General features: G+C 44.0%; 1 protein-coding gene across 4 annotated transcripts in view; it reads right to left on the minus strand.

Moving 5' to 3' along the window:
* The window catches only part of ARHGEF3 (Rho guanine nucleotide exchange factor 3), a 311,369-nt gene that overhangs the window by 67,755 nt on the left and 216,266 nt on the right, over positions 1 to 27,348 (minus strand). Inside the window, exon 1 of one of the 4 annotated variants that reach the window (XM_024746371.1) lies at positions 122 to 350. The exons of the other annotated variants lie outside the window; for them this stretch is intronic. Coding sequence (XP_024602139.1) covers positions 122 to 217 — 96 coding nt within the window. The 5' untranslated portion in view covers positions 218 to 350. Of the gene's footprint in view, positions 1 to 121; positions 351 to 27,348 lie in introns of those variants that run through there. 4 annotated transcript variants of the gene reach the window in all.

Here is a 27,348-nt window from a genome sequence, read left to right on the forward strand (position 1 = left end):
GAGGAAGAGGAATGCACAGAGTGAGAGATGGAAACAGAGAGACAGTGACACAGGGAGGGAGCAGAGAGAGTAAGAGACGGAGAGAAAGACGGACCCGGAAAGGTCCAGGTGGAGGCCCTACCTCGGAGTCCTTGGCTGGACTGCTGGCCGGGGGTACTTCCAAGCTGCAGTTCGCTCTCTTGACCGTGAGGTAGAAGGGGTAATCCTTGGCTACCATGGCAGCTGCCGGGCCTGCCCGTTGGGATGTCACCGCTGACCCGATGCGACCACAAAACTCCCAGGCGAAAGGGGGTCCCAGCTCCACGGTGCCGGGCGGCTGCAGCGGCTACACGGAGACTGACAGCCGGCTTCTAGCCTAGCTCGGCCTGACTCTGACGCTCCGGCTAAAAGGGGGCGGGGCTTAGACCGAGCCCGCCCGTCTAGGCTGGGGGAGTGGGCGGGGCCCTGCAGGGAGCTCCAGGGAGCTCCCAGGTGCCGCCTCGCTGAAGCCCCCTCCCGAGCCGCGGCGGTATACGGCGGCTGGACCCTTCCTCCCGCGGGCCCTCGGCTCGGGGCCACCCAGCCCAGTGGCAGCTCCAGTTGGGCTCCGCGGCACACTTGGGGTGGAAGTGGCGGCGGGTAGAACGGAGCTTCGGGCGAAGCCGGGCGGAGGCAAGCGTCCTTGAGGGAAAGTAAGAGTTTTAAAAACCCACATGAAGAAGCAGTATTCTGTCTTGCCTTATTCCTAGCCAGTCTCTCCCCATACATTTTTTTTTAAACCGTGGCTCACGGGCCCAGCCGCTCACGCATGTGGGATCCTCGCGGGCCGGGGCACGAACCCGCGTCCCCTGCATCGGCAGGCGGACTCTCAACCACTGCGCCACCAGGGAAGCGCTTCTACACCCATTTTTAAGTATGAAGAGGCTGCCTGCCACTTAGAAGAGGAATCTGACAGGGGTTGTCAAGATAAAGCTGTGCAGTGATGAGCCGGCACTACCACGCCTTACTGCAGAAACACATTGCAAATGCCCAATAGGCAATTATAAGATCGATCATTCCCCGCAGCCCTGTCTGGAACAGTAAAAAACAAACCCAAATTGGAAACAACTGTAATATCCACCAACGGGGAGTGCTTAGGTAAATTCTTATCACTATGGAACACCACGCAGCTGCAGTCAAAAAGAAGATGGGTCTGTGGGTGTGGCATGGAAAGATCTCAAATGTATTAGGTTCAGTTAAAAAATAATTGCAGAGTAAGCACAGTATAATACCATTTGTGTTAAAAAAAAATCACATCTACAAATGGATACCATAGGGCTTCCCTGGTGGTGCAGTGGTTAAGAATCCGCCTGCCAATGCAGGAGACATGGGTTCGAGTCCTGGTCCGGGAAGATCCCACATGCCGCAGAGCAACTAAGCCCGTGCACCACAACTACTGAGCCTGCACTCTAGAGCCCGTGAGCCACAACTACTGAGCCCGCGTGCCACAACTATGGAAGCCTGTGCACCTGCGGCCCATGCTCCACACAAGAGAAGCCACCGCAATGAGAAGCCTGCGCACCGCAACGAAGAGTAGCCCCCGCTCGCCGCAACTAGAGAAAAGTCTGCGCGCAGCAAAGAAAACCCAATGCAGCCATAAATAAATAAATAAATAATTTAAAAAAAGAATACCATATATTTTCCCGTTTGTGTTAAGAAAAAACCCACATCTACAAATTTCTCTGTATTTTCTATAGAGAAATGTAGGTAAATACCATTGAAAACCATCTGGAAGGATCCACAGCAAGTTTTTGCAGGGCTGAAAGGAGGCAATCAGTTCCAAGGGAATTAAAAGTAGTGGACAAAGGAGCCTTCATATTATAGCTAATATGTTCTTAAATATTTTACATGAAAAACATATCCATGTGTTGGGAAATTAGAAATTAATTTTTAAAATATTAAAATGAGCATTATCTCAAAAGTTATTTTGTAGAGTGCAGTGTTGAATTTTTTCCCCCTCCTGTCAAAGTCATGGCCACAGCAGGTGGGGGTCTAGGGAGATGATGTCTTTCCTTTTGACTTCTTAGGTATGTAGGAGGTAGTGGGAATGGAAATATCTAGTCTCTGTTTCAGTGTTCTCTGCTCCAGCCGAGGCCAGAATCCAGCAGTTCCTACTTTCCAGGCAGGAAACCTCATGATACACAGCCCTTTCATCCCTGCCTTGAGGATGAAAACCCACACGCCGGCACTAAATTCGCCGGCTTTCCTGCCCAGCTAGTGTGGACAAACTGCCTTCAGAAGCAGAGAGAATCTGGTCCAGTTCTGCCAGCCTCACTCTTGTCAACCATGTAAAGGAAGCTCCTGAATGAGTGAGTTCCAGCTGGCACTGAAGACAGCACCTGAATTTTTTTCCTCAAATATACACCCTAAAGCAGTGGGAAGGAAGTAGCTGAAAAAGAGGTTTGGGGTGGGAAAGAGTGGCTCAGGACCACTTGTTTTTTTCCTACCTGTATTCCTGAACACAACTTTGTCCTTTTAGCCTGAACTGTGCTGATGGAGAGCTTACACAGATGCTCACTGCGAGTCTGGCCAAGCTTGCGGTGGGGAGTGAGGGGAATCCCACCTCCAAGGGCAACCAACCAAAGCAGCCCCTGATTAACTTTGCCACCAAAGGCCTCACACAGGGCTCCTCTGGCTGCCAAGGATTTGAGCTGAAGCACCTGGAGCTTGCCCCTCATTCCCTGCCTCCGCCCGCTCCTCGGGCCCCCACAGGCCCACCACCCCAATTAGGCGGCTCTGGCCAGTAACAGTCCCTTCATGGATGGGCTTTGATCCCTGTTGGAGCTCACTCGGCCTTGACCTCCAGTTGGGAAGTGTACATCCAGCACTTGGTGAAGAAGAGAGTGACCCTGGTAAACTATGCCAGCCCTGGGACTAGGCTACTCACTGCAGGATTCTCCGGACCAAGCACGAAGTCTGGCATATGTAAGTCCAGTGTAGTAATAAATAAACCCTATGGAAGAGAGGGAACTTTAACCTCAAGTACAAATATCGTAGAGCAAAGAAGAGTCATATCGGTTGATGAAAAGGCTGCCATATCCACTTGCTCTTAAACATTTTTTTGCCCCTCTTCAAAAGACGGAACCATAAAAATCAGTCAATATACATGGCACAACATATGTGCAGCAAACTTATGTCTTTCCCAGTATGTATGCTAGGCAGAGAGAGAGGAAGAGGAAGAGGAGAGAGAGATTGCTAATGGCCAGTAACAACTTAAATTGTGCTGGGAAAAAAAAAAAAAAAAGCATAAGCCCCAAATGAGTGCAAAAGGGAAGATGGGAATCTGGAGTTCCTTTGGGTGGTCTGATGCTTCCAAGCCTCTCATAGCTTGAATGTCTCACCACGGTGAATAAGATTCTGATATTTAAAGACATATATTTTTCATACAATAAGGCCTGTAAACTGAAACCTGCAATTTTGGGTATACACAAGCCATGTATGTGGTCCTTGAGACATTTAAAGGATTTTCAAGGATATTTTTGACTCCATGCAATTTCTACTTTCAGAACCTCCCTTGTGTGTGATGTGCTACTCCAACATTAGCAGATTTGGGCAATCTGCATAGGATTCCAACCAGGGGTGTCTATGGTCAAAGACTTGGTCAGAAAGCAGGCTGCTTGCCACTATGGAGAACGGTATGGAGGTTCCTTAAAAAACTACAAATAGAACTACCATATGACCCAGCAATCCCACTACTCGGCATATAAGAAAGCAGGCTGCTCTACAGGAGGGCTCCCAAGCACAGCCCTGAAGCTGGTATCAGAGTGGAGAGAAGTTAGTCCAACTCTGCAATGCTGCCGAGCTGAGCAGCCCCAGGAGCCCAGCATTCCCCATCCTGCCTGTGTGTGTGTTTATGGGCTTAAGAACAACACTGCCCTAACAGTCAGCTTCACTCAAAGCAATGGCACAAAGTGCCTTTCAGAACTCGCCTTCGGCACAACTCGTTATGATCCTATAAAACGCTTCAGAGCCGGGCAGTGTTTCTCGCTAGCCAGAAGCCTGGAGACTGGAATAAAGAAGCCTGTTCTGCATTTCCAGGAACAGTGCCAAGAGCAGAGCCTGTGTTCTCACCTGGGCTGAGCAGGGCTCATTTGTGCTGCTGATGAAGTGGTGGGCTTCCACCCACAAGCCTAGCTGGGGCTGTTAGCTCGTTTTAGACAGACTGCCAGGCACGACTGGGAGACCATCCAATCCCACTGCCATGGCTGTGAGCAGAACAGGCCCAGCATGAGGCTAAAACTTCAGAAATCAAAGTGGTTGTGACAGTCTTCTCAGCCAACGGGACAATGCTTTGTTCTGACAGCAATATACTTAGTATCTCCACCCATTCCTGAATCTCTCTGCCAGAAAGGTGTGTGAGGTGCACCTGCTCGAGAAATATGGTTGAGTTTAAAATATGGCCTTTCACCTGTAACCTCTGCTGTGAGGTATGTATTTGCAGAAGGAGTGCAAGTGACAGTAGTTGATGCCCTAAAGCCTAGACTTCAAACACAATGCACCTCCATCTGCTTCCCTGGCATCTGGAGCTATCTTGTCTACCCCTGCTAATCTGACATGGTCGTGTAGGTACATGTTGGACATGTGTGTACTAACCCCCCTCCCCTCCCCTTCTATTTAGGTGACATTCCCAGCTAATGACCAAGCTCCCTTTCCTCTCTGCAACTTCAATCTTGATGGGAGAGGGGAGTTAAAAGCCTGAAGAAGTTCTGGCAGTGAATTCTGAGAGATCAGGACTGTGGTTTACTGCCAGACAGGTAAAAATGGCACAAATAAAGCACTGACAATACCTAAAATCATCTAAAACTCTCCCTCTGCCTGGGGAGATGTCCACTGGCTCCAGGTTAGATTTATGAAAATATATACCTGGATCTTCTAAAGCTGGAAGACTTCATTCTTGCCTTCTCTTATAGATCTCATTTTCTGAAACAAGTCTGAAAAACCAGTTAGGTGATAGCATCTCTTTCTCCCAGTATTGAGCTAATCCTGTGACTTATTAGCTATAATCCAAAAACAATCAAGATTTTATGTTTAAATACAAAGAATGATATGTGTCATGCCCTGATATACCACAGACAGGTACAATCATTATAGCAGTGATTCCCAACTGGGGGCGATTTTGTCCCCTAGGTGACATTTGGCAATGTCTAGACATTTCTGATTGTCACCGGGGGACGGTGCTAGTGGCATCTAACAGGTAGAGGGCCAGGATCCTGGTAAACATCCTATAATGCACAGGACAGCCCCCCACACCAAAGAATTAACAGGTCCAAAATGCTTATAATGCCACAGTTGAGAAACCATGCATTAAAGGGTAGAGCTGAAATATGGCATCAGAGCCAGGACAATCTGTTGGTTTTGACCTCAAGAATATTTTCGCTTTAGACCTTGATCACTGATTGATGTCAAATGTCAGTTTAAGCATAGTGGAGCAACGAAAAAAATGCTTGAGTGCCAAGAAGCCTCAGAATATTGACATGCCTAAAATCTTTCCTTCATGCCCATACCTGACCCTTAACTGAATAACAGATTTCATAAAGCATGAAAGGACAAGAGAATAAAGAAGAACATGGGAGTAAGTGGGGAGGGGGACAGAATATCATCTTAAATTGTTTCAGATATGAAAATGTACCTCAAAAGGCCAGTGAAAATGAAAGTTGCAATGACAGATAATACTTTAAGAAGAACTTGGGGAGGGGGAAGAAATGTTTCAAAGCTTGGTTTATCCCAGGACAAACTTTACCACCATATTTAATTGTTTTGGGGGGCAGAAATGCAAACTCAGTGATGAAATAAAACCCCCAAAGTGTACAGTTTACTGTGTTTTTGATACATAGCATAGCCTGTGCAATCAGAAACCTGTCTTCACTGAAGATTTTGCAATAAGAATCCTGACTTTCTCCAATTTGAGCTGATTACTATCAGCAGGCTTGCTTTGCTTACAGAATTTGAGCCAACCTTTAGAACCTTCTGTACACTTTGAACTTTATGGGGAGTCTGCATTTGTTTGAGAGTATTTCATATTTTTGGACCAAAAATTTAATAAATTTGTTATACTCTGAAACTATTTATTCCCTTCAGACTATAGCTAATGTATGCATCATGTAGGGTTTTTATACTAACCACTGCATGGAGAAACTGGAATCTAAAATGTGTAAAATTAGCTTTGGATAGTGGAGGTGTTTTCTCTTCCATCAACTACAAACTCAGCAATCAAAGTGCCATATTTCATCAAACCTAAGATGCCAAAGACTGTAATATTTGCTATTATTTTTATGTACAACCAAGAAAGAAAAAAATGTTGCCAATTAAGTTATAACACGTGATCAATTGTAAGATACATCCCAATTCCAGAGACGTTAAAAGGTGGGGGAAATGTGCAAAACAATGAAATATAGCACTATTCATATCTTCTGGCCAGGATTTGAAAACCTACACATTTATAGAAATATGAGTTGTGTGAATTTAGGGACAATAATTCCAGAGACCACCTGCAGTGAAATCAACTGAGAAGCTTATCAAATCCACATCACTGGGCCCCACTTTGGGTCTGCTGATTTGGAATCTTCAGCAGCGGACTCCAGAAATTTGTATTTTTGATAAACACCCTCAAAGCACAGTGTTTGAGTAGTAAAGTGTGAGAATTATCAGCAAGCCCAATAATGAACCTGGGCCCCCGCCCTTGCAGAGGCACTGGAACCCCAGATCCTCAGGCCAGAGGTGTCCGGGGGTAATTAGCCCATTGGTTGTAGCCTCACAATCCAGAATAGGCACAGAGAGCTGCTTATTTGTTCAGGCAGTACTAAGGAAGTATTAGTGCTGGACAGCCTGCTAAAAGCATATGGGTGCATCAGGGATACAATGAAAAATAATGCAAGTCCACATTCCCAGTAAACTACCAACTAAGCCACCCACAAGGAGATGTGTTCTGGCTCTTGGGACTTTGATTTACAATCTGGTATCCAAAGTTCCAATTAAAAACATGCTTATCTTCATAGCCAGGGGGCATGACTGCATTTAAGTTTCTAAAAAATTAGCTCCAGCAGTAGAGAATGGGAGGAGGGCGGTTGGCTTGAGATGTTTACTTGAAAAATACCTGGGGCTTTGGTGGGGGTGGGGAGGGGAGGGTGGTGTGAGCAGAAGACCTTAATTACAGAACGAGTTCAACCAGCACAAACAGACTCTGGGACTCCTGGCAAGCCTCTGTCTCACTCATCTGGTGGGAGCGAAGTCGGCTGGTGTGTGGTAGAGCGCAGCCAATTAGCTGAAAGTGTTCCTTGTGCCGTGGGCATCCCATAATACTACAGGGGGGTGGAGGGTGTTGGTTAAGTGAGCCGAGTTACAGGAGCTTCTGCTGTGTCTGAATTTTTCCATCTCACATCCAAAACCAAGCTCAGCAAACACAGGTCTCAGATGCCTGCAATTCTGACTGAACCAAAAGCCTTGGCAACGGAAGGCTGAAGAAAAGCACCAGCCTCTAGTTCACCGACGTTTATGCCTGTACGATCATATAATTCTTTGGCATGACAAGAACCATCAACCAGATGGCTTCCTGGCTAATTCCTCTCCTCCAAGACTGTCCTCAATCCGCAGGCAAGGGCAACCCTTACTTTGTACCCACACAGTGCGGAGTACCTGTTTTTCACTAATAATACTCACCCCGCTCATAATGACTGACTCAGTGTGTCTCCACCTACAAGGGCACAGGGACCATAACTATCTCAATCACCACAATGGCTCCAGCTCCTTCTATCATGCTGGCACATGGTAGAAGGATCCATATTTGTTGAAATAAAAGTCATATTGAAATGGCACTAATCAAAGATCATGTCATAGAGGAGGTAAATTCAGAGAATTTTTGCAACGAGGAACATCATCTATTTAAAGTTTCTGAGATGGGACCAAGAAAGTAAATGCAGAATACCACAGTGGGCTGTTAAAAGAAATCTTGAAAAGGAGCATGAGTCCTTTAATAAGCTTCTTGAAGAGTCCCAAACTCACTGAAACCACTTATAGAGATGGCTCCGGCAGTGTAAGGCTATGGGGCCCTGTTGGATATTACTGAGAGTTTTCGGTTTCCTCCAGCTTTTTACACACACTCAGCAATTTACACTCATTTCTGAACAAGGTAGACTTGCCAGGGAGATTGAAACTCTGGTGGCAAAGAGATGTCAAATAGTTTGTTTTCTAAGACTCCTTGTAACAAGCTCATCTTCCCTTTTCCTTCCCTCTAGAGGCACTGTCTTCCTTTTCCTTCTCTAGGTTTTTGATTCCAGGTTAAACTCTATAATTTTTTTTTTCTTTTCAATTTGCCATGCTCATACCTAGTGCTATTAATATAGAAACTTTGTTCTCTTGAGCTGGGCCCTGGGTGGCTGACTTTTAAGGAGAAGGGGAGATTTTTGCCTGGTGTTTCTGCAAGATCAAACATGGTGCTGGTCTACTATTGCCAGGTTGCTGTGAAATTATGGACTCAAAAATTTTTTAGCCAAGGAAGCCAGTGGGAGAGGAAGGAAACTTCTCTGCTGGCTGCTCCACAAAGGGACGGTCATGCTCTCCCGTCTGGGCCTCCTCACCTGGAGTCTTACAAGAGGTGCTTTGAGAGCCCACTCTGGTTTCGACACAGTACGTGGTGAGCAAAACTCATCTGTCAGGGAGTGGGAGGAAGGGAGGGAAGAAGGTAAGAGAGAATTAAAATTGTAAAGCCAACATCATGTGGCTTCCTCCTTGAACTTTAATAACCCAGTGCTGCCTGCAGGCTCAGAAAAACCATATGCAATGGGTAGGTACAAGGATTGCTCTGGTGCCAGGAAAATGCAGCAAGACATAACTTTTATAAGGTAAGCAATGAATAAATGCCCTGCAGGAACAAAACAGCTTTTAAAATCTCTGAAGTTGGCAGCCAGATGCCTGAAACCTTGGTTCAGTGCATCCAAAATGCACAACAGATAAGACCACCTTTAAGATGAAGTCATCTTCCAGGGGAAACAATAGGTGGGGAGGCTGAGTTTATATGATTCAGAGCAGCAGGGGAATTTGATCTGTATTTTCTTTGCCACAGCAAGACCCATTTTAATGCATGTTAGAGGTTTTCCACCAGTTGGGCAAATTTTCTAGAATGTTTTTAAACGGAAAACATTTTACAGCCTGCCTTGGTTTCTGAAAGAGCCATCTTTCTCCCTGGGTTAGGGGTGATCTTTTTTTGTCTCATGGCATTATCGAGAAGATGTGAAACTACTACTCTTCATCTGGATTCTGCTGTTGTTAGAAAAGGCAGTTTGGGGTGTCTCATTACACTTCACCCTCAGAAATGTTAAAGGAAGTGCCTGTCACCAACAGTCAAAAATAAAAATGAAAATGATGCTGGCAGAGCTCAAAAACCAAAGGGATCAGCATTTTGCTTCAGTTTCCTGTTCATAAAACTTTATAAAAACAACCCACCCATTAAAGAAAAAAGCCCACAACAATAGCTCATTATTCTTTTCCTAAACGCTTGCCTCATGCCACTCTGAAATTAGGTGCCATCATGTTTCCTGAGTTATGGGCTCCAAACACCACATCCCTTTCCTCCCTTCCTTGCCCCCACCCCACCTGGCATCATTCCTGAATTTAGACACTTCTCCAGTTTACGAGCTCAGCAGAGAAAGGCCAGTGTTCCGCTCCTACCTGCCCAGAGGAGGCCAAGCATCTGCCCCAGCTGGAAGCAGGAATAACAGAGGCTTCCTTCCCCCAAATTAATTCTCATTTCCTAGAGAAACTTTTAACATGGAAAGTGCAAAATTTCAAAGTGAAGGAAAAAAATTCCTACCGACTGCTCCAGTAAACTGATCATTACAAATGCATTGCCTTGTGACATTAATTTTTGAAGAATAAGATATTTCCCTTCCACCCTCGTTCTACAGTAAAACTTTATGGAATATTCAACACCCCATCCTTCAGTCCCTGGGAGAACACAGGAGAATACAAGCTCTAGAGTAAGAGGTCTGAATGCAAATACCAAGGTTTCCACTTGCTGATGATGACTTTGGACACTTTGTGTAACCATGCCAAACCTCAGTTTAATTGGCTGTAAAATGGGGATATGAGAGTTTCAAGTCTTTAATGAGATAAAACATATGAATAGTTTAATGAGATAATGCATGTGTCAGCAATCTAGGCACAAGGTAAGCGCAAAATCCATATTGTTATTAACCTTTCTGGTATACAAATCATCTTACTCCCTCTTTTCTCAATGAAACAAAGAGGAAAAGATGGAATTTGGGGATCTTTTCCACCCTCCTTGCCTCCAAAGGGGTTAATTCTTTAATTTAAACCAGGATTTCAAATACTGATTTAACTACTGGACATGTATAAAAGAAGTGGCACAGTGAAGAGTGAACTGACCTAAATTTGAAGACATGGGATCCAATCCTGGTTCTACCACTAAATTTGCTGTGTGACCTTGGGCAAGTCTATTAAACTCTCTGAGGTGCAGTTTCTTGAACTGCAAAATAAGGCAATTTAAAAATAAATGCTCGGGGCTTCCCTGGTGGCGCAGTGGTTAAGAATCCGCCTGCCGATACAGGGAACACGGGTTCGAGCCCTGGTCCGGGAGGACCCCACATGCTGCGGAGCAACTAAGCCCATGCGCCACAACTACTGAGACTGCGTTCTACAGCCCGCAAGCCACAACTGCTGAGCCCGTGTGCCACAACTACTGAAGCCCACGTGCCTAGAGCCCGTGCTCTGCAACAAGAGAAGCCACCGCAATGAGAAGCCCGTGCACTGCAACGAAGAGTAGCCCCTGTTAACCGCAACTAGAGAAAGCCTGCTCACAGCAACGAAGACCTAACGCAGCCAAAAATAAATAAATAAATAAATAAGAATAAAATAAAAATAAATGCTCATCTTCTGTGATCCTATAAAACAACAAAGACTGAGCTGTATATGAAGTATTGTCTCAAATTTATGCCATTTTATTTCAGGGAAGAATATAAAAGTGATAATATAACTTACTGATGAAAGCATCCTTGTCTAAATTTATTTATTTATTTATTTTTTGGCTGCGTTGGGTCTTCATTGCTGCACTTGCGGGCTTTCTCTTGTTGCAGCGAGCCGGGGCTACTCTTTGTTGCAGTGTGTGGGCTCTAGGCATGTGGGCTTTAGTGGTTGTGGCATGCGGGCTCAGTAGTTGTGGCGCATGGGCCTAGTTGCTCTGTGGCATGTGCGATCTTCCTGGACCAGGGCTCGAACCCATGTCCCCTGCACTGGCAGGCGGATTCTTAACCACTGCGCCACCAGGGAAGTCCCAGCATCCTTTTCTAAAATCAGCATGTTTGGTGCAGGCAGCCCACATTTTGGGTTAGTTCAGCATGGTAATTTTATTTTTGGCCATACCGCACGGCATGTGGGATCTTAGCTCCCCTACCAGGGATTGAACCTGTGCCCCCTGCATTGGAAGCACGGAGTCTTAACCACTGGACCACCAGGGAAGTCCCCAGTATGGTAATATTTTATAAGGGCTCATCAGAAAGTTAATTCAATGTCCTCATTTGTCAGGAAATGCAATGAGGAATACAGGTTTTTAAAAAATTATTAAATGGCCAAGGAAACAAGGTTGAAACAGAGGTTAGATCAACTATCAGCAAAGAAACTGAAAGGAAGATGGAGCTAGTCTACAAATGGGAAGGAACTGGCCTAAAATATACCACTGTCACTTAAAAATAGATACTTGGCTGCATGGTGCCTATGTTATCTGTATGACAACATTTGGTTCCTACTGCGTCCTCTTCCTACAGGCCTGTTATGACTATGAGAGCTGTCTGTTCCTTCAGTGACCAAGGCTTGCTGCCTTGTGGATTTTCCCCAGTCATAACTTCCTCTCTGCCCTTCGGGTAGGCCGTTTACATCTAAGTAGCAGGACCTCGGCCAGCTCTGTTCTAGATGCAACACACAGACAGCTGCTGGCATGGTGCTGAGGACCAGAGGCTTCTCAAGGCTGAGAGCTCTATGCACCCTGGCCAAATTTCTGATGTAAAATATTTTCATTGACGTCACACATTTATAAAAAATCAGAACTAAATGGGCTTCCCTGGTGGCACAGTGGTTGAGAGTCTGCCTGCCGATGCAGGGGACACGGGTTCGTGCCCCGGTCTGGGAAGATCCCACATGCCGCGGAGCGGCTGGGCCCGTGAGCCATGGCCGCTGAGCCTGCGCATCCGGAGCCTGTGCTCTGCAACGGGAGAGGCCACAACAGTGAGAGGCCCGCGTACCGCAAAAAAAAAAAAAAAAAAAATCAGAACTAAAGACAAAGATACATTGCAGCAACTTTTAAACAGTGCCCTATAAATAACAAATGGAACTAGAATTACTCAACAAATCATAAGCTTTATTATTCTTGAACATCTGTGTCTCTGACTTGACTGTGAGCTCCATACAGGCAAGAAATGACTCTCTTGTTCAGCGTTGTATCTCCAGCGCCAAAAGATGCCTAGCAAGTGACAGGAGCTCGACAAAAGACCACCATAGCTGATGAAGTCTAGTGGTTGGCTCTCTGCCAGGCACCGTCCTTTGACTTTCCATGGTGTATCTCAGGTAATCCTCACAATAATCCAATCCAACTGAGGTACAGGGAGTTCAACTATTGATAACTTGCCCAAAGTCACACAGATGGTAAGTGCCAGAGCTGGGTTCAAATGCAAGTACTTTGCTTCCAGAACCTGCAGTTCCACACATGACTTGAAACATTAATTATCTGCAGACCATTTGCAACTCAGCAGGTGTCTTGATACAGACAACGATGCTACTAAGGGTCAAGGATATAAGCCTGTAAGATATGATTAAAAGAACATCAAACAAGAGTCAGGAGACCTGGGTTCAGATCTTAGCCTTGGACTCCTTCACTGAGTTTAATCAAGTGTGGTGACTTCTTTGCTCACTAGTTTCCCCTTCTGGTCAATAATGGGTTAAATGGTCAATCAGGTCCCTGATGCTTATAAATCCTAAGTGCTAGAGTCATCTTAGATGTAATCTTTTTACATCCAGACAACTGTAGGTCACACAAGTGTGTTCCTGCATCTTCCAACAAGGGAGAACCACCAAAATATCTAAAACAAACAACCAAGCAAGTTAACCTCTCACAGCCTCAGTGCCCTGATCTGCAATTAGAACATAATACTACCCCCTGCAAAGAGTGGAGGTGAAGATTAGAGAGAAGGCAAGTAAGGGGTTCACATATAGTAGTAATTTCATGAACAGTAGCTAGGTTTATTATGGTCCCAAAGAGAGCTGGGAGGTAAGTCTGGAGGAAGAAAGAATCTCCTCAAAGCCCAGGAACCAATCAACCAATCGAAAAGACCATGATGAAACAAAGATGTTTAAATCACTTCCAAGAGCAGAGTACACATTTGCCACATCCCCAGAGCAAAAATTCTGTATTGCATGTTCTTTCCAAAAATGGAGTAAGGTGGACAGGTTTGAGTTAACTTGGGATAGAACAAAAAGGATCCATTGTGATTGGGGGTATTGACATGTGAACGCTGAAATGCTAGAAAATAGTTAGGTTGCCATTAGCTCTATTGCCAGGCCTGTGACAAGCACATGCCATGCATTACCTTACTGAATCATCACAACTTGCTGAAGAGGGTGCTTCCCCTGTTTTATAGATGAGGGCATAGAGGCTCAGAAAGGTTAAGTAACTTGCTCAAGGTCACACAGCTACTAAATAGCCACACCATAATTTAGTCTGCCCAGAACACTGATGGTCTTAACCGCACAGCGGCACCCCCTCCTCAGTGTGCCCAGATTCACAGGTCAGCAGTCTTTGTCCACAACAGGGACAGGTGGCTTTATAGGTAGGACATGTGTGTGGGCTCAAGTGGCCTTGGGTTTCAGTCACTGTTTACCCACCGACTCCCGGCAGCTATGGACAAATCGTTTAACTTCCCTGGATCCTGTTTTGATCAAACAGAATATACTGGATTCGAGTTTTTCAATCCAAGTTGTGTGGACCATTAACCACTTACACTTTATACCCAGGAGGTTAGGGATAAAAGAGCCAAGACGTGAGCTGACCCTCTGTGCTGGTATCCTGGTTGGAGTAAGGAGTGGAATACATTTGTTAGCAAATGCAGAACTGGGTGACTCTTCAATTTTCTTTCATCTTGAAAATTCAGAAATTCTACAGAATGTTAAGTGATAGGGAAAGAGAAAGGGAACCATGGGGGAGGTAGAGGGGGTGGGGGGGTTCACCTTGAAGCTGTGTTTGCACAGCAACCAGTGTACATACCTAGCCTGTAAGCTTATTTGGGGTGCTTTGGGGTGGAGGGAGCTGTGGACATCATGAGGATGGAAGCTAAATCCCTCCTCTTGAAACGACCACTATTGCACACAGCAAGCACTCCACAGATGCTGGTAGATTGAGTTTAAAAGAAAACAGACCTGGATCAAATTGATAGAAGTTGAGCTGCTGCAGAAGATGCATGACTATGTCAAAAATGTTAACAATGTCTTTCTTTGGTTCTCAGGCACCCACTCCCCATAAGCCATTTTCAATCTCAAGATCAATGCTTTTTCATGCGAATGAGCCCACATTTCCCAGCAGGATAACCACAGGTAAACCTTCCCAGCCTCCATCCCACACACTTGGAATCTGAACAAAGGTGAGCTGAGCTGTTCTGGGAGCTAAAGAATTCATGTTTTCATTTGTATCCTTGCCCAGGGTAGTGACAAATATTGTTTCATGAGTTTCCAGCTTAGCTTTAGAGCTCAAAGGATAAAGTGCTTCCACAAGAAAGAAAGAGAACAAAAAATTATATATATATATATATATATTTTTTTTTTTTTTGCATTCAAATAGAAGAGTCTTTTCTTCCCAGGAAAGATGACAGTGTGCTACAACCTCAGCCAGACCTGCCAAAGTCTCCATCTGGTGATATTAGGGGTAACGAAAACCTCAAGGAGTTCTTTCAGTATTTTTATTCTAAAAACAGGATTTCAGAGTAATTCAGGTCTTCGGACTCCCAGCTCATGTGTCTTTCATGAAATTAGGTTGCCTCATGAGCCATGTTCCCATGCCACAAAAAAGACTGGCACATAATTAATGCTCCATAAATATTTGTTGAATAAATTAAAGAACAAAAGAAAGAAAAAGGTTCAGAAGATAGATACCAAAGGCCATTAGCATGAGTGGATCAATTGGCTGACATTTAAAAAGTTTTGTGTATCTTTGAACTCATGTCCAGAATAGCACCTCCCTCCTTGGCAGCCTTTTCAAATACCACCTATTATACAGCTCCTCAATCAAGTTTTTCCTTTGAGAAATCTTCCCAGATCAACCCAGCCCACAGGAGATGGCTTCTTCTCGAGTTCAACAACTCTTATTGCTACCATGCATTAACCATGTTCTGCCAGGTGCCAAGTTTTGAAATTACTTACCAGTCTACAGCCATGTAACTTTTCTGATTATCTTCCTACCTAGAACTCCTGGAGGGCAGGGCCTGTCCACACCTACCTCTGGAACTGCTCTTAGGGCACTGGAACAAAGACAGAATGACTTCCAGAGCAACGACTAACTACATCTGGAGTATTTTTAAATAATCACTTATTTTATATTCAACTTCTTCCTACTACTATAATGGTCAATAGAATCTTTGTGCTGCTTGTTCTCCTACTGCCAGGAGAGGCCAGTAACCATTGGTATCTGGTCAATTGCACAAGACTCTACACAGGGAAGGACTGTAGTGATGTGTTGTCCCCTCAAAACACCCCATTAAAATTAAGTGAGATACTTATCAAACCTCCAGATCTATGCACCAGTTTACAGGAAACAGAAGGATAGAGGAAAAAGTTAAGCCAGACCATGAGAAAGCAGTCCCAGAATCCAGGATAGAAGAACAGTCCACAAGACAAATGACCTGGATTCTTCAACAAATCAATAGCATGGGGGAAAAGAGAGGGAGGGGAAGTTTTACAGAATATCAACCATAAGAAATGGGTGGAATATGTTGGGATCCTGATTCAAACAGGCCAACTGAACAAGGACCTGTTTGAGACAAATTAACAAGAATTCCTTAGTATCACCTAAGATGAAGCCCCAAAGATAAATCTGAATTTGGAGAAATTTGAGTTTGGATTTAATATTGATATTAAGGAATTCTTGTTAGTCTTGTTAAGTGTGATAAAGTGTGGTGGTTATGTAAAAAAATAAAATGTCCTCATCAGGTAGAGCTGTATTCCGAAATCCTGATGAGTGAAGTGATACGATGACTGAGGTTTGCTTAAAGTATTTCTAAAAACACAGGGGAAAGGTTAACCATTGTGCATGCTGGATGCCAGGTGAGTGGAGGTACTAATTATACTATTCTCTCTACTTTTACAAAGTGGGCAAATCACAAGGTATCATGTTTAACATACTAAATTGCCCAACTTATAAAATTATACTTTCCAGTGCAGGTAAGGGTACAGTGAAAATGGTACACTTAGAATTGTTTTTTTGTTTGTTTTTTGTTTTTTTGGCCTTACCATGCAGCATGTGGGATCTTAGTTCTCCGATGTGGGATTTTAGTTCTCTGACCAGCATTCAAACCCATGCCCCCTGCATTGGGAGTGTGGAGTCTTAACCATTAGACCACCAGGGAAGCCCCTAGATCTTTTTTTCTTTTTTAAATTAATTAATTAATTTATTTTTGGCTGTGTTGGGTCTTCGTTGCTGCGTGCGGGCTTTCTCTAGTTGCAGCGAGCAGGGGCTACTCTTCGTTGCTGTGCGAGGGCTTCTCATTGGGGTGGCTTCTCTTGTTGCAGAGCACAGGCTCTAGGCACACGGGCTTCAGTACTTGTGGCACGTGGGCTCAGCAGTTGTGGCTCACGGGCTTTAGAGCGCAGGCTCAGTAGTTGTGACGCATAGGCTTAGTTGCTCCGCGGCACATGGGATCTTCCCGGACCAGGGATCAAACCCATGTCCCCTGCATTGACAGGCGGATTCTTAACCACTGCGCCACCAGGGAAGTCCCCCCCTTTTTTTTGGCCATGCTGCATGGCATAGAATTGTTGATGACAGTAAAAAACAGCTGGAATATCAAAGGATGTCAATATATACCAAGAACAGTATAAATATGCAAACATCTTGGCCTAATAGTCCTACGTGTGTGAATTTACCAAAAGAAAAGAATCCAAAAGAAAACATTGCTAGTGTGTTGTCATTTAATAGTGATGAATGAGAAATAATAGTAGACTAGCTACTAAATATGGAGAATAATCTATGTGCCAGGAGCTATGTTTAAGTGCTTCGGATACATGATTTTCCTTTAAACAATCCTTTGAGGAAAGTATCATTGTTCTCCCAGCAAGATGGTACAGCTGGGAAGTGGCAGAGCAAGAAATCCGGGTCAGGCTAGCTCTGGGGCCCACGTTTTCCAACTCTGCACTAATTTGCCCTGGAATCCAAGTGTCAGACAACAGCGGATATTTAATTAAATTATAGAACATCCACTGGATGACACTGTGTAAACATTAACAAGTATACTTGTGAGGTCAAGCAACATGAAAAATGCTAAGTTAAAAAAAAGCAGGATGAGGAATTCCCTGGTGGTCCAGTGGTTAGGACTCCATGCTCTCACTGCCAAGGGCCAGGGTTCGATCCCTGGTAGGGTAACTAAAATTCCACAAGCTGCATGGCACGGACCACAAAAAAAAAAAGCAGGATGAAAACTATTTATTAGGGCACCTATGCAATATGTACAAACGTGGAAAAGCTTGGCAGGGAAAATACATAAAATGAAAATGGTTGTATCAGAAGGGAGGTTTCTTAATTATGGGTCATTTGGTTATGTTATGTTTATAATGAAAAAATGAAAGGGGAGGTCATTGAATTGAGGTGTCCAACACTGCAGATGGAACTGAGGCATTTTGGTAGTGGTGTTTCCATAAACATTGTAAACCATCAGCTTCCTGATGTAAGTTTTTCTTCTTCTTCTTTGGAAGTCTTCCAAAACTAAAGGAAGAAATATTCCTCTTCTCCTCCCCCAAACATCTTTCCAGTGACCTCTGCTAGGAATTCACCTACTTTGATCAGGAAGCAAGAATTATTCCACGGTTTCCTCTTGCAGTAGATGCCGAGTGAAATGTTACCCTATAAGATGGATGTCTAAACATACCACAAGAGAAAACAAGACAACAGCTTAAACGAATCTACAAAGGATGTTTTATGATTGGGGTGCCCTCTGAGTCTTGTGAAATTCTCTCACAGGTCGTTTGTTATTAGCAAGACTGAGAAAAGCACCAGAAAGCAGGAGATCCAGTTCTCCATCTTATCACAGTCCAGCCCAGGCACATCCTCAAAATCCCACCCCACAGCTCAGCATCCTAGATCTACTCTCCTTCTCCTCCCCCTCACCTTCCCTGAACAGACACATTTGCTCGGTTCCCAGAGACAAGTGCACTGAGAGATTATTGAACGTGGAAGTGCTTTGGAATCTATAAAATGCTCTACAGATGGGAGGTTATCCTGATTAAAAACCTGATCCATGTTCTTGGGTGTTTCTTTTTCCATCAATGAATTCCAGAGATGTTCCTTGGGGAGGGGAAAAAACAACTAACTAGATCCCATGTTCTTTTAACTGCCAGAACCAGGTTGCCATAAATAATCAACTTTTTATGACAAAGCTTCTGCAACTGCCATGGGGATCATTATCACCTGAAAAAAGCACTAATCTGTGAGCCAAGCCACGTGACCATCTGTGAGTCTAAGCGGTGTTCGTCAGTACCTGTCACCAAGATAACAGCTTAATCTTGAATGGAAGAGGCAAGAATATTTCAGAGAAAGCCCTGCAAGAGATTCCCCGTAAAAGAGCTAACCAAAGAGAAAAGATCTTGGGGAAAGGAATGAAAACAACGAGTCAGACAGCCAGCTGGAAGAAAAAACTGCACTAAAGGCACCGACCCTTCAGGGAGTTAGTGTAACTTTTGTTGAAGATTATGGAAAAGCTACTGTTTCAAAGCCTCTGGACATCAGAGGAAAAAAACACAGAAGAGTGTCTGCTGAACAGAGAGCTTTAAACAAAGTTCACACAAACAGAATTCCAGGAATTAGGAAGAGAGGAGATTGCAAGGTGCTTTGCAAACAACTGTAGTAAAGAAAAGCATGTGTAACTATTAAACGTCCATGATAAAAATGGAGATATTGGTGCGGTGGAGTTTATTTTGGAGGGGGAAGGAGTGAGGACAAGAAATAATAACAACAGTCATTGTAATAATAAATGATTGCATTACTGGCAGCTGGCCTGTTTTGATCACTTACTCGGGGCAGCGCTGTGCTGATCACTTTGTAAGCATCATCTCCTTTAATCCCCATATCAGCCCTGTGAGCTCAGACCAACTAACGACCCCCTTTATAGACGAGGAACCTGAGGCTCAGACAGGCTCCACAACTTCTTTGAGGTCACAATGGCAGGACTATGATTCAAACTCAGATTTGCTTAAAAGCCCAGCCTTTGAACCATTCACACACAGGTATATAATTACCAGATCTCAAAGACCATGCATGCCATTTTTTGGAGATTATTGATAATTATAAAATTCAGAGCTGATGGCCAAGTTGGTCAGCACCACGGCTCCTTGCTTTCCTTCCCAAAGATAAAATGAAAAGAATGAAATGTTATCCATTTTAGCAATTGTGGATGTTTTCTGGGAAAGATGGGAGGAAACCGATTAGAAAGATATGGGGAATTTTTCTTTCTTTGTGGTCTAACATTATTAAGAGCAAATTATAGGGACTTCCCTGGTGGCGCAGTGATTAAGAATCCACTTGCCAATGCAGGGAACATGGGTTCGAGCCCTGGTCCGGGAAGATGCCGCATGCCGCGGGGCAACTAAGCCCGTGCGTCACAACTACTGAGCCTGTGCTCTAGAGCCCACGAGCCACAACTACTGAGCCCGCATGCCACAGCTACTGAGGCCCATGCACCTAGAGCCCGTGCTCCGCAACAAGAGAAGCCACCACAATGAGAAGCCCGTGCACCACAACGAACAGCAGCCCCCGCTCGCCATAACTAGAGAAAGCCCACATGCAGCAACGAAGACCCAACGCAGCCAAAAAATAAATTAATTAATCAAAAAAAAAAAGCTAATTATACACCGGGATTCTGAGAGTAAAACACTTTAGTGGCATCACTGTTTAAAGATTCTTCTAACAACCCAAGTGTTCACCTGTGAAAAGGAATGGGAGAACCCTGTTAGGTAACAAGGTCAGGGTTACACGGCGAGCTAATAACTGAGCACAGTGAGGACCCATACACTGGAGTCCAGCTACCTGAGGCTGACTTCTGACTCTACCACTCCTTTGCTCTAGGACCCTGAGTGAATCTTTCTGAGCCTCAGTTTCCTCACCTATAAAATGGGGATAAAAACAGTACATAAGGCCATTATGAGAACTGAATGGATGATGCATGGATGGTATGAGACACAGTGCCAGACACATTAGCTACTGTGCTTGGTACAACCAACAAAGTAGCCAGGCCATTTCGTTTACAAAGACCCCTACATTTCCTGCCATATTCCTCACAAGCTATGGACTATTCAGGTATGGAATGAGTAAATGACATTTGCAAAAGCACCTGGTTGAGAATCTCGCCCTATTCAAGACCTTGTTCTCTTCCCAAACCATAGTCCATGGTTGAGAGAAGGAAACAATCTCTCTGCGTGTTCTTCTCTGCTGGGTTTTTGTATTTGACAAACACTGATGAGAGGGTTGCAGCTTTTCCAACAAATTCCATTAGAATCCCAGAAACCCATCCTCTGTAACAGACAGGCAGCAAATTATCTGTTTGTTTTTTATTTTGCAATGCTGGTGAAAATGGGACAAAAGCTATTGCTCTTATCACAAAACAGCAACTCAGGGAGTCTTCATTTTTATAGGCTTAACTGAGTCCAACTGCTCCATTCAAGACTTTCTTTGCTTGTGTTGTTGGCACCCAGAGTTGATCCTTTAAGAGCTTTGAGAACACAAAGCTCATGCTGTAGGGACCTCTGGGGTTTTGACTCATTCAGCATCAGTTCTTCCCTATTTTAATAACAATTCTTTTGGGAAAATGGTCCTCTCTCAGTGCTTGTGGTTTCAGTGGGACTGAGCCCATCATTAGTCCCCTTGGGAGTATATGTAACTCAGGACTGGCCAACCAGCAACTGACCCCTCCTTCTGGCCATAGAGATTGATTCAGAAAGGGAACCAGGCTGAGAACCAGGCTTGGGATTTTTGCAGGAAGAACTAGGTGAGAAAGGACCTCTAAGTTAGAAGTGGGTAAGCTTGGAGTTGCTGGTGGCCATCTTTCCACCAGGAGGGGAGACCATATCCAAGAATGTAGGCAACAGAGAGAAATAAAAGCTGAGAGGTAAAGAGAGAGAAATTCCTGAGGAAAATAAGCACCTGGATCCAGCCATTCCTGAGGCCAATAAGCCATGGACTTTTGTATTACATAAGCATTTGTGTGGCTGCCCGCTGAGTCTCCTATCACCTCGCACTTGGACCGTCTCAGCAGACGGGAAAACCGCTATCAAAGCTTCAGGCTAATTAGAGGTCTAATTAGAACCACAAACAACTCCCTACTGATCACCTGTGACACTAATAAGCCTGCTTTTATTCTGAGGGAGGATTCACTACCCCAAATACTCTTCATATACAAACTCTGACCACATTTGGACAGAGAAATTTGTTTGGAAGTGTTTTTTAAAGTTCTTTTTCTTAACCCATATTTCACACTGCATACCAGAATAAACTTCAAATGCATCAAAGATTTAAATGTAAATGTGAAAAACATAAAAGTGCTAGAAGAAGACGGGCAAATTCCCTGATGTAGAGAAGACTTTTCTAACTATGACTCAAAGTTCAGAAGAAAAGAAAAAATTCAGAGATCTTTTTATAATACAATATAAAAAGTAAAATTTAAATTTAAAAAACCCATCTACATGGCAAACAAAACATCAGAAACACCGTAAACGAAGTCAAAAAACAAAGGACAAACTGGGAAAATAGGTAACTTATATCAGTAAACTCTAATCTCCATAATATATGAAGACCTCCTAGAAATCAAGTGGCAAAGGACCAACCACCATCTCTGTACGTTTGGTATGAAAACATTCACAAGGAGCAAAGCTACTTATGATGCATGAGTGTTTTAAGGGCCAGTGGAGTGACTTAAGGGCTTGAATTTGGTGGTCCAGGTTCAAATCCCAGCTCTGCCACTTTCTAGTCTGACTTGGGCAAGCTATTCCACCTGTGGAAGCCTCATTTCTCTCATCTGTAAAGTGGGGATTATAATAGTATCCACCCTGCCGTGCCGTTGCGAGGACTAAACACACGTGAAGGCACTCGGTGACTCCCTGTCACACAGTAAGGGCTCAATAAATGTGAGCTGTTAATATTCAAGTAAGATTTTAAAATTAAGAACATAACCTAACCTCAGGATCTTGCAGATACTCAGAATGTAAGGTCCATGTGAAGTATAACTAACAAAACAAACAAACATCATTATAACTTAGTAAAAGCCTACTCTTTTCTATCTTACATATATGATTGCATTTACAACAATCTCCCTAACTTAAAACTAAGAAACAAGTTGTCCAGCTAAGCAGTTGCAGGAAAAGATATCCAGAGCCCCCAAAGTTCTAAAAATAGCAGGCCTCAGGTATACGAAAGGACTCTGGTCCAGGAGTAAAAGTTGCCATTAGTGGGAGCTTGTTTCTGAGTGGGAGGGAGAAGGCCCATATTGGGTTTGAGTGGATCTTTACCACGTGTTGCTTCTTATTGCTCAGAAGACAGAAAGGTTAAAGAGGTCCCTTCTGTGGTTGTGTGTGGAGGGGAGCCACACCGCTGTTTCTTTGGGACAGACTTCCACCTGCCTGGGGCCTGGGAAGGACACATCTGCAGCCAGCAGGGAATGTGAGCTCTCAGGCAATCTGTGTGGGGTCTGGGCAAGTGTATACCTGGGGGTCCTTCTCACCTCCCAGAGACCGGTCCCCTGGTTCCAGCAGCCAGACCAGGGCATGATGGGAACAACAATGCCCCTGCATTTAACCCAGGCTGTGCGAAGCCCATAGCTGTGTACTCAGGGAGCCCTAGCTACCCCTGAGGCCCCATAGCTGAAACAGGGTCTGCCTAAGACAGAGAAATGAGAGGATCCCTCTAAGAGGAGACGTCTCCCAAACGACAGCCCTGCTGACGCCCACACAGACACAGCTGTTCAAAACAGGCACAGTGCCCCACACTCTCTTCTGTGGAAAGCCCAGTGCATACTTCTGTTGCCTTTACATCTTTGGAATGCTGATTTAAAAGCCTGCAGCTCAAATACTCTAACAAACAGTGCGGCTGTCTTATCTCCCTGAAATTGCTGATTTTCGGAGGTCAGGGAGACAGCCCTCCCATCAGCTTCATCAATCAATGGGTTACATGAAGAGGGATTTGTTTTTGACCTCTAAGGAGGATTTCCACAGAATGCTAGGATTTTAGCATATTCACCAAATCTCGATCAAGTATAGAGCCATCTACCGGCCTTCAAATAACAGCAATGGTGTTTATGGTTTACAATCTGGCAGGGCAGAAATATTATGGTACTTTACAATGTCCTGTAAGGAAGGTACTCTGATCCCCCCATTTTACAGAGAAGGTAACTGAAACACAGAGAGGATCTGTAATTTACCCACGGTCACAGAGCTTATAAATGGCAGAGCTGGGGCTGAAACCCAAGTAGTGTGGCTTGAGTCTATACTCTTAACCATAATGCTACACTGTCTCTCAAGATGATCATGATGACTGTGGTGGAGATGGTTAACGATGATGACAATGAAGATACTATGTCCCTGGCCCTGAGCTGAGCATTTCCCATACATCATCACATTAAATCTAATCTTCCAGCAAGTCCCATCAGTTTCACCATTATCCATCTACTTCTCTCTACCTCCCTTGCCACTATCCCGGCCCATGCTGCCATGATCTCTCACCTGGACTCGTGCGATAGCCTGCTAAATGTTCTCCCTGTTGTAAACCTTGTCTCTACAATCTCACTGCACTACAGGCACCAGAAGGATCATTTAGATAGTTATCTCAGATCACATCACTTACCCTCTTGCCTAAATCCACCTGTCAGACCTCATCTTCCTGCTTCTCTCCTCCTCGTCCACGGGGCCCCAACACAGCCTCCTTTCCATCCTGACCGTGGCAGTCTTGTTGCCATGACAGGACATGTCAATTGGCTGTTTTCTCTGCCCCCAAATCTCTGCAGGACTGGCTCCTTTTTGTCATTGAGACATCAGCTCACAAGACTGGTTCTTAGAGGGGCTTTCCCTGATCTCTCAGCTACAGTAGATCCCCAACCCCCATCTCTCTCCTTGATCCCCCGCCTGGCCACCTCAAGACCCAACTGTACCTCCGTTGATTTACTGTTATTTACCATCTCCCGTCTAGTCTACAACTCTGTGAAGACAGAGATTTTTGTCCCTCATGTTTGCTGTTTTATCACCAGCACCTCAAACAGTGCCCAGCACTGAATGGAGCCCAATAAATATTTACTGAGTTATCTCATTTACTCTTCTCAAGAACGCTGCTTTAGACATGAGGTACAGCTTTGTAACCTTCAATGACATACCCCAGGCTGTATGTCTAGTAAGCGGCATTTAACGCCAGAGTCCACACCCTTCATCCCCGTGGCTAACTGGCTCTCTTCTCTGCACCTCAGTGTCATCCTCACTTTAGAATACGAAGATCAGAAGATCTTCCCTGTGTCTTAACTACTTCCCCAGAGCAGGTGGGGTCAAGAGCTCATGTTCTGAACCACTATACCAGGGCCTGGCACACTTTCCTGTAAGGAACAGATAATTATTTTAGGCTTTGTGGGACATGTAGTCTCTGTTGCAGCTACTCAGTTCTGCTGATGCACTACAAAAACAGACACAGAAAATAAGTGAATGAGAGTACGGTAGTGTTCCAGTAAAACTTTATAAAAACAGACAGTAGGCCAGTAGATTTGGCCCTGGCTTGATGATACCTGCACTAGACCACTAGGGAAGAAGTCTGTAGTTTCCATCTATCATTCAGTTAATTATGAGGCCTGGTAATCAGACATGAAGATCTTTTCCCCAGAACACTGTTCTGTATATTCAGAAGAAATAATCAGTGTTTTAAGAAAGGTCCAGGTCTTCCATGCAGCTCCATATTAACCAGTCATCAAATTCATAGAAACAGAAATGGATACTCTTCTGCTTTTTTCTGGACCTAACTTGAGCAATCTTTGGGTGAGCCTGGTGGCAGGGGGTTCTCTAACAGGAGGGAGGATTTGTGTCTAGGCTCAAGGAGGAGGTAAGAGGGCAAATGTCTGCTGATGAGTCACTGGGGAAATCAAGGACCTTGAGATTCCTACTAAATCAGGAGTGTAATGATGACTTTGGTCAAGAGGGGCCAGGGGAGGCTGTATGGAAAGAGTGCACAAACTAGAGGGCCCAGGATCCAAGGGGATCTTAGGAGGCAGGGAGAGGTCTGAGCGGGACAAGAAGGCAGCTCTTCTCATCGTAAGTCCACTGTCCTGGGCTTTTTGCATCTGGTTTGATTTTTTTTTAAAGAAATGTAAAAAATCGTAGCAAATGCTATGGGTAATATGTAATGAATGCTGACATTCTCACCATCCAAAATTAAGCACTCAATTTTTTGTTAAATGTGCTTCCACTGCTTTATTTTAAAAGATAAAAGAAATAAAACATTACTAGGATACCTAACATCCCTTCCCACCACTGCAGTCCCAAATCCCACCTCTAGCCACCCCCAGTGGCAACTACTGTCATGGATTGGGTGTATATCCTACCAGTCCACTTATCATTACAAAAAATGTTTTAACTGAATTAAAATTCATCATTTTAATTGTTTTAAAAATATGATTCAGTGATGATTTACAATGTTGTGCAACCACCACCACTGTCTAATTCCAGAACATTTCCATCACCCAGAAGAAACCCTGTACCTCCCAAATTTCCCTTCCCTGCAGTCCCTGGCAACCACTAATCTTTCTATCTTTATGGACAGACTTTTTGCCCATGCTGGACATTTCAAATAAATGGAATCATACTCTATGCGACCTTTTGTATCTGGCTTCTTTCACTTAGCATAATGTGTCTTAAGTTTCACCCATGTTGTAGCCTGTATCAATATCCATTCCTTGTTCTGGGTGTATAATATTCCATTGTTTGGATATACCACAGTTTGACTACCCATACATCAGCTGATGGACGTTTGAGCTGTTTACCCTTTTTGGCTATTATGAACAGTGCTGCTATGAACATTTGTATGCAAGTCTTTGAGTACCTATTTTCAATTCTTCTGAGTATATATTTACCTAGGAGTAGAACTGCTGGGTCATACGGTAACTCTATATTTAACTTTCTGGGGAACTGCCAACTCTTTTCCACAGTGGCTGTACCATTTTACATTCCCACCAGTACCGTATGAGGGTTTCAATTGCTCCACATCTTCACCAACGCTTGCTATTTTCCAATCTTTTTTTTTTTTTAATTACCGCCATCCTAGTGGATGTGAAATAGAATATTATTGCAGTTTTTATTTGCATCTCCCTAATGACAATTGATATTGGTCATCTTTTCATGCTCTTATTGGCCATTTGTATACCTTCTTTGGAGACCATTTATCACTTTTTTTTTATTCCACAAATAATGCATAGTATTGTTTTGTAAGTGTGAATCTAAATATTTTCTCCACTTAGCATTGTTTTTGAGCTCCCTCCATGTTACTTTATATACATCTAGTTCAAAGCTTAACTGCATTTGGCCTTCCCTACACCATTCTATTTATCTATTTATCTGTTCTCTTAATTATGAAGATTTTTCTTTTCTTTTCTTTCTTTCTTTCTTTTTTTTTAACTGTTATGTTACAAAAAGCATTGCCTTTCACTTCCCTATACATGCCTCCTTTTGTACCCCTGGGATTGGTTCTCTAAGGCTCAAATGGGGATTGCAGGATATGCACAATTACAATCTTACCAGATGTTCAGATTCGTTTTAAACATATATTTGGAAAACCAAATGTACCTTTGGATTACACTTCAGGAGACTCCTCAGTCTCCAGGGTATATCACACCCCCATGTTCGTCAAGCTGGATAACCATTCGACTTTTCTTAGTTTTCCATATTCTTAAGTGCCATTGCAAGCATTCTGATCAGAGGGTAGTGTAATGAAACAAGTCTTCTGCATCATATCTGTTAGAGCGGTGGCTCCGAAAGTGTGGTCCCCGTAGCATAGCCTCACCTGGGAACTTGTTAGGAAAACAGGTTCTTGGGACTCAGCCCAGACCTGAGTCAGAAACT

Source organism: Neophocaena asiaeorientalis, unplaced genomic scaffold, assembly GCF_003031525.2.
Source record: "Neophocaena asiaeorientalis asiaeorientalis breed wild unplaced genomic scaffold, Neophocaena_asiaeorientalis_V1.1 scaffold251, whole genome shotgun sequence".
In the NCBI taxonomy this organism is placed as follows: Eukaryota; Metazoa; Chordata; class Mammalia; order Artiodactyla; family Phocoenidae; genus Neophocaena; species Neophocaena asiaeorientalis.